This window comes from Osmerus eperlanus, unplaced genomic scaffold, assembly GCF_963692335.1.
Source record: "Osmerus eperlanus unplaced genomic scaffold, fOsmEpe2.1 SCAFFOLD_741, whole genome shotgun sequence".
Taxonomy (NCBI): Eukaryota; Metazoa; Chordata; class Actinopteri; order Osmeriformes; family Osmeridae; genus Osmerus; species Osmerus eperlanus.
This window is the reverse complement of record NW_026911548.1, coordinates 7,501-14,454: the sequence shown is the minus strand read 5'-3', so window position 1 is coordinate 14,454 and position 6,954 is coordinate 7,501. Positions and strand designations below refer to the sequence as shown.

The 6,954-nt window shown below is 52.3% G+C and overlaps 1 protein-coding gene across 2 annotated transcripts in view; it reads left to right on the top strand.

Annotated features, from left to right (window-relative positions):
• The first annotated feature begins 10 nt into the window (after positions 1–10).
• The window catches only part of LOC134016231 (G protein-coupled receptor kinase 6-like), an 11,206-nt gene continuing 4,262 nt past the window's right edge, over positions 11–6,954 (top strand). Inside the window, exons 1-10 of one of the 2 annotated variants that reach the window (XM_062455625.1) lie at positions 11–135; positions 1,744–1,807; positions 2,399–2,539; positions 3,256–3,446; positions 4,009–4,046; positions 4,685–4,774; positions 5,498–5,706; positions 5,915–6,052; positions 6,373–6,510; positions 6,781–6,915. In XM_062455625.1, coding sequence (XP_062311609.1) covers positions 95–135; positions 1,744–1,807; positions 2,399–2,539; positions 3,256–3,446; positions 4,009–4,046; positions 4,685–4,774; positions 5,498–5,706; positions 5,915–6,052; positions 6,373–6,510; positions 6,781–6,915 — 1,185 coding nt within the window. In that variant the 5' untranslated portion in view covers positions 11–94. The remainder of the gene's footprint in view (positions 136–1,743; positions 1,808–2,398; positions 2,540–3,255; positions 3,447–4,008; positions 4,047–4,684; positions 4,775–5,497; positions 5,707–5,914; positions 6,053–6,372; positions 6,511–6,780; positions 6,916–6,954) is intronic. The other variant, XM_062455624.1, reaches the window with a different exon arrangement.

The following is a 6,954-nucleotide window of genomic DNA, read 5'->3' as shown; positions in this document are numbered from 1 at the left end:
CTCCCTGTCTCTCTCTCTGTCTTTCTCTCCCCCTCTCCCCAGGTTGATCCATGACTACCTGAGTGTTGCTCCGTTTGCAGACTACCTGGACAGCATGTACTACAACAGGTTCCTGCAGTGGAAATGGTTGGAGAGGTATGCTCTGTGTGTTTGTGTGTTTTTGTGCGTGCATCTACATGTGTGTGTGTGTGTCTTCATTCCAGAGACAGGAATCCCCCAGGGCGTGTCTGTTCTCCCTCCAGACACACACACACACACACACACACACACAGATCCTGCAGTACCATTGTGAAAACTCCTCACAGCAAGTGATGACATGTCCTGGTTGCCTCACACTCCTCCCTCCCTCCCCCCTGTCTCCCTCCTTCTCCGCCTCCCCTCCCTCCCTCCCTCCCTCCCCCTGTCTCCCTCCTTCCCCGCCTCCCCTCCCTCCCTGTCTCTCTCCCTCCCCGCCTCCCCTCCCTCCCTGTCTCTCTCCCTCCCCGCCTCCCCTCCCTCCCTGTCTCTCTCCCTCCCCGCCTCCCCTCCCTCCCTGTCTCTCTCCCTCCCTGTCTCCCTCCCTGCTCACCCCTCCCACCTCACCCCACTAATAACACACTTCCTATCAAACGGACCTGTACACTTACAAATGGCTAATAGGATGAAACTTAAAACCCTGGGGCCTGAAACAAGCTGTTTATCTAAGACTGCAAATCAGCATGCAGTAATATGAGACAAGTGTGAGGAGGCAAAATCTAAAACGCTCTCATAGACCAGAGTGGTCTATGAGAGCAACAACCTCCTAGACACTGATCAAACAGGATCAGTTCTCTCTCGCTTCCAAAGCTGCAGTCAGTGTGTCGTACACACACACACACAGTACATACTCACACACCCGCATACACACAAACGCATGTACACTCAAAGACATGCACACACACACTCACAGACACACTCACAGTTGCTGAGGCCTCACTGGCCCCTTTGGTTCTCTGCGGGTCATTTAGAGCGGCTTAATTCCATCAGGAACTCCAAACAGTCCTCTGGGAAGCGGGCTGATTCATGGAAACATGACGGTTCCTTTCCCAGTTTGTTTACCTTCGGAAAACATGAGCTGGAGGCTCGCATGACTCCGGAGAAGAAGTGTCTGACCTCACTTCCTGTTCCCAAGGTTCAGGAAACACAACCTGCGACACAAATGACAACATACTGCACAGTATGTAAGTTATGCCAACCCCCCCCCCCCCCCACACACACACACACACACTCATCCCTCGCAAGTTCCGCATTTTTGCCCAACGCTGTTGCACAAAATCAGAAAACATGTCACCGTCCTGTTTTTGGGGGAAGATTAGCAGGGAGCTAAGCTCGCTCACCCCTCCACTGCCTGGAAAACTAGTTCCGCATTTCAGCCTAACGCTGTAGCACAGCAGAACATGGCACCGTCCTGCTGTTTGTCTGAATATATATGAAAATAAATGTTTTACTTTTACTTCACTTGACCCATCTTAACCAAACTCACACTCCCATAAGTGCCACCCTTGTGTCGTCCTTGGTGATTGGCCACCTCTAGTCCTCACAGCAGAATAAAAGATAGATTTGATCAGTGTTTGGTTCCTGAACCATCCTAAAAGACTGTACTGTTAAGAGACCACTGTGACTAAGTACTACTATTAATTCTCGTGTCTCTCTGGATCTCTCTCTCCTTTTCTCTCTCTCCTTTTCTCTCTCTCCTTTTCCTTCTCTCTCACCTTCCTCCAACAGACAACCAATCACCAAGAACACATTCCGTCAGTACAGGGTACTAGGAAAAGGAGGTTTTGGAGAGGTGAGTCTGTCTTTTTCTCTATCTCTCCCCCTAACCCCCTCCAACTCCCCTCCACCCGGTGACTCCTAAAAAAAAAAAAGAAAGAAGAATGGTTTACTTATTTGTTACTTTTCGTTTACTCTTTATGGTCCCCCCCCCCTGCCCTCAGGGGTCTTCTTGGGTTTGGTGAGGCAGCATTCACGCCTAATCGTTCACCCATCTGGGAGAAGCTAATTGAATGGCGCCGAGAATATGATCGATTTGATCAATTGTGTCTTTGTGCGTCTTCCTGCAGGGCTCTTTGCTAACGACACCCATGTCATCCTCTCATGTCAACTGACCTCATCCCTTCTTCTCCCTCTCTCCCTCCCTCCCTCTCTCTCCATAAATACACATTTCCCTGGTCGCTCTCAGCCTGTCTCTCTCCCTCTCTACTTTAGTTTCTCTTTCTAGTGCCGGCGGTTTTGTTAATGTGTCTTTAGTGTTGGGTTTTGATATTTGTTTGTTATCGATGGTCTAGTTGTGCTCTCTGGGGCATGCCCAACCAACCTACGAGGGAGTAATAAAGGTGTTAAAACTCCCTCCCTCCCCCCCCCTCCCTCCTCCTTCCAGGTGTGTGCATGCCAGGTGAGGGCCACAGGGAAGATGTACGCCTGTAAGAAGCTGGAGAAGAAGAGGATCAAGAAAAGGAAGGGAGAGTCCATGGCCCTCAACGAGAAGCAGATCCTGGAGAAGGTCAACAGCAGATTCGTAGTGAGTCCAGCGCCGTCCCACTGCAGACAGGAAACAGGAAACAGGAAGCAGACAGACAGGCTAGCTAGCTACCGTGCTAGCTAGCTCTCCCAGACCAGGTCATCTTAGCTCACCCCAGCAAAGGCTTCACGTCAGGACAACAATAATAAATGGAGTAATTTAAAGACAACATCAGGGTTCGGTTCTGGGTGCATTTGTTTTGTTTGGCTGGGTCGCACGGCTCGGTGTGGGGGCTGTTGGGTTTGGACCGTTATCAGACGGGCCCAGGGTCCAGCCAACAAGGACACTGGGTTTCTGGTTCCCACACAATTTCTGTGGGTTATTTAGTCCAATTCAACCATCGCCCTGCATTTTCTATAGAGGGCCACCTAGCTAATAATGTGTACGTTTAGCTGAAGCTTCCACGAAATGTAACTTGTTGACGGCTGATTTAATAATTTGCTCGCTTTACAACGCGTCGATCACTTAACAACAATACAGGCCTGTAAGTCCTCTCTTTCTCTCTCCTCCTCTGTGTGTGTGTGTGTGTGTGTGCGTGTGTGTGTGTGTGGGTGTACACATGGGTGTTTGCGTGCGTCTATGGATATCTGTTATTGCATGTGTGTGTGTGTGTGCGTCTGTGTCTCAATCGTGTGTGTTCGCGTGCGCGTGCGTGCGTGTGTACGCGTGTGTGCGTGTGTCTCGTGTGCTCGTGTGTGTGCGCGCTCTCCGTGGAGGTGAGTCTAGCGTACGCGTACGAGACGAAGGACGCGCTGTGCCTGGTGCTGACGCTGATGAACGGGGGGGACCTCAAGTTCCACATCTACCACATGGGCGAGGCCGGCTTCGACGAGACCAGGGCCGTCTTCTACGCCGCCGAGCTCTCCTGCGGTCTGGGGGACCTGCACCGGGAGAGGATCGTCTACCGGTCAGCACACACACACACACGCACACACACACACACACACACACACACACACACACACACACACACACATACACACACACACACACACATACACACACACACACACACACACACACACACACATACATACTCACACACACACACACACACACACACACACACACACACACACACTCACACACACACACACACACACACACACACACACACACCGATACATACATACTCATACATCCCTCAAGCAGAGGAAACTCACACGACCTTCTACCCACCAGGGTCAACCACAGGCTGCGCACAGAGGAGAGAGAGAGAGAGAGAGAGAGAGAGAGAGAGAGAGAGAGAGAGAGAGAGAGAGAGAGAGAGAGAGAGAGAGAGGGAGGGAGGGAGGGAGGGAGGGAGGGAGGGAGGGGAGAGATGAGAGAGAGAGCTAGAGAACACAGGGAATGAGAGAGATTCCAGGAGAATGTGTTGTTTCTGGAACTCTCCTTGTCTCTGTGCTGGAAGGACAGAGGACTGACGTTCCTGTAACCCTCTCCTCCGTTCCTGTGTTTCTCTCTTCCAGGGACCTGAAGCCGGAGAACATCCTCCTGGACGACCACGGTGAGTAGACAAGAGACGTCCGAGACGACCGACCTCGCCACTGGCCCTACTTCTGTCCAAAGCCACGCACGGGGGGGATTCGAACCTTCTACATCTCGATCTGTAGTCAAAAGCTCTACAGCTGAGCTGTATATTTCCCCGCTTACTATATCTCCCTCTCTCTGTCTCTTTCACTCTCTCTCTTATCTCTTTCACTCCCTCCCCCCCTCTCTCTCTGCCTGGGGTGTGAATATTAAGATCCCTTCAGATGGTCAGGGGTCAGATGGCTGAGCGGTTAGGGAATCGGGCTATTAATCAAAAGGTTGCCCGTTCAATTCCCGGCCATGCAAAATGACGTTGTGTCCTTGGGAAAGGCACTTAACCCTACTTTCCTCAGGGGAATGTCCCTGTACTTACTGTAAGTCGCTCTGGATAAGAGCATCTGCTAAATGTTCAGCACACATGTTCAGCACACACACACACACACACACACACACAAGGCTGCCTGTCATGATAAGGTCTGAGCTGGTGGATCTGTGTGTGTGTGTGTTGAACATGTGTGTGTTGAACTGTGTGTGTGTGTATGTAGTGTTGACTGTGTGTGTGTGTGTGTTGAACATGTGTGTGTGTGTTGAACACGTGTGTGTGTGTTCTGACAGGCCACATCCGGATCTCTGACCTCGGTCTGTCCGTGTACGTGCCTGAGGGCCAGACCATCAAGGGCCGCGTGGGGACGGTGGGCTACATGGGTCAGTATCTCCACACGGCCCCTAGGGGGCCCTGCAGAGACCCCCGGCATGACACACAACCACATAGTCAACTCGAGCTGCTTTCAGTCACTTGGGCGCGGGTCGTTCGACTGAACCTCTGTGTGTTTTTCTCTCCTGCTGTGTGTGTGTATCCCTCTACCCCTCCGTCCGTCTGTTCGTGTCTACGTCCCTCCCTCCTTCCCTCCCTCCTTCCCTCCCTCCTTCCCTCTCTCCTTCCTCCGCCATCCATCTGTCTGTCCATCCCTCCTTCCCTCCCTCCTTCCCTCTCTCCTTCCTCCGCCATCCATCTGTCTGTCCATCCCTCCATCCCTCCCTCCATCCCGCTCTCCTTCCCTCTCTCCTTCCCTCCACCATCTGCCTGTCCATCCCTCCCTCCATCCCTCCCTCCATCCCGCTCTTCTTCCCTCCACCATCTGCCTGTCCATCCCTCCCTCCATCCCTCCCTCCATCCCGCTCTCCTTCCCTCTCTCCTTCCCTCCACCATCTGCCTGTCCATCCATCCCTCCCTCCCTCCCTCCATCCCTCCCTCCTTCCCTCTCTCTTTCCCTCCACCATCTGTCTGTCCATCCCTCCCTCCTTCCCTCTCTCCTTCCCTCCCTCCTTCCCTCTCTCCTTCCCTCTCTCCTTCCCTCCACCATCTGTCTGTCCATCCCTCCCTCCACCCCTCTCTCTTTCCACCCTCTCCCTCGGTGTGCGGGTCAGCTCCGGAGGTGGTGAAGAACGAGCGCTACACCTTCAGCCCCGACTGGTGGGCGCTGGGCTGCCTGCTGTACGAGATGATCGAGGGCCAGTCGCCCTTCCAACAGAGGAAGAAGAAGGTCAAGCGCGAGGAGGTGGAGCGGCTGGTCCGCGACGTGGAGGAAGAGTACTCGCACAAGTTCTCGGACGACGCCAAGTCTCTCTGTCAGATGGTTAGTCTGGCTCTCAGGAGACACACTCACACGTCAAGCAGTCTGTCCGATCGTTCGGTCCCTTCCGTCGGTCGAATCCCTTTTCTGTGGACCGACGTTGAAACAAAATGGGAAACTGTCATCAAAAACAACAACGAATGTCACCTGCTCCTTGTTGCTGGGTTACCCCGGCTGCCACTCAAACACACTTCCTGTTTGCCTTACCCAGCTGCTGGCCAAGGAGCCCAATGAGAGGCTGGGATGCCAGGGGGGCGGAGCTTCGGAGGTGAAGGCCCATCCCATCTTCCGCTCCATCAACTTCAAGCGTCTGGAGGCAGGCATACCGAAGGCTCCATTCATCCCTGATGTAAGCTTGCTAACTAGCTAGCTAACTAGCTAGCTAACTAGCTCGCTAATTACCTCGCTAACTACATAGCTCGTTAACTAGCTAACTAGCGCCACGTTTCAAACCCATTTGCCATTCGTAACAGCTGCAGGTGTATTGGAGATATTTGGTCCTGTTGTTTCCTAGAGGCCTATTTAAACCTGTAACGAATAAGAAATACTGCAAGTCGTGACTCTACATCAGCTACGATGGTTATCAACAGTTAATCATTATAATTGAATAATAATAACAATTTAAACAATTGTGTGTATGTACGTGTGTGTGTTTGTGTGTGTCTCCAGCCCCAGGCTATTTACTGTAAAGATGTGCTGGACATCGAGCAGTTCTCCACGGTGAAAGGGGTGGAACTGGAGGCCAAAGACGACTCCTTCTACTGCAAGGTGTCTACTGGCTGTGTTTCCATCCCCTGGCAGAATGAGGTATACACACACACACACACACACACACACACACACGCTCACACTCAATATGTTCTCATACAATCAAACAGGAAGTCAACTGTTTCAAAACAGGATATCAACACAGAAGCACAGCCCAGTGCCAGGCATCAGAGACCGTGACTTTAAATATCACTCCAACACAGCAAATCAGCATTTACATTTAGTCATTTAGCAGACGCTCTTATCCAGAGCGACTTACAGTCATTTAATCAATAAATAACTGACCCCCCTCCTCCCGCCCCCCTCCAGATGATCGAGTCAGAGTGTTTCATGGAGCTTAACGTGTTCTACCATGACGGGACGATCCCCCCGGATCTGGACTGGAGAGGCCAGCCCTCGCCCCCTCCCAAGCAAGGTCTGCTGCAGAGGCTGTTTGGCAGACAGGTGAGGCCAGTCTAAAACAAGGTCTGCTGCAGAGGCTGT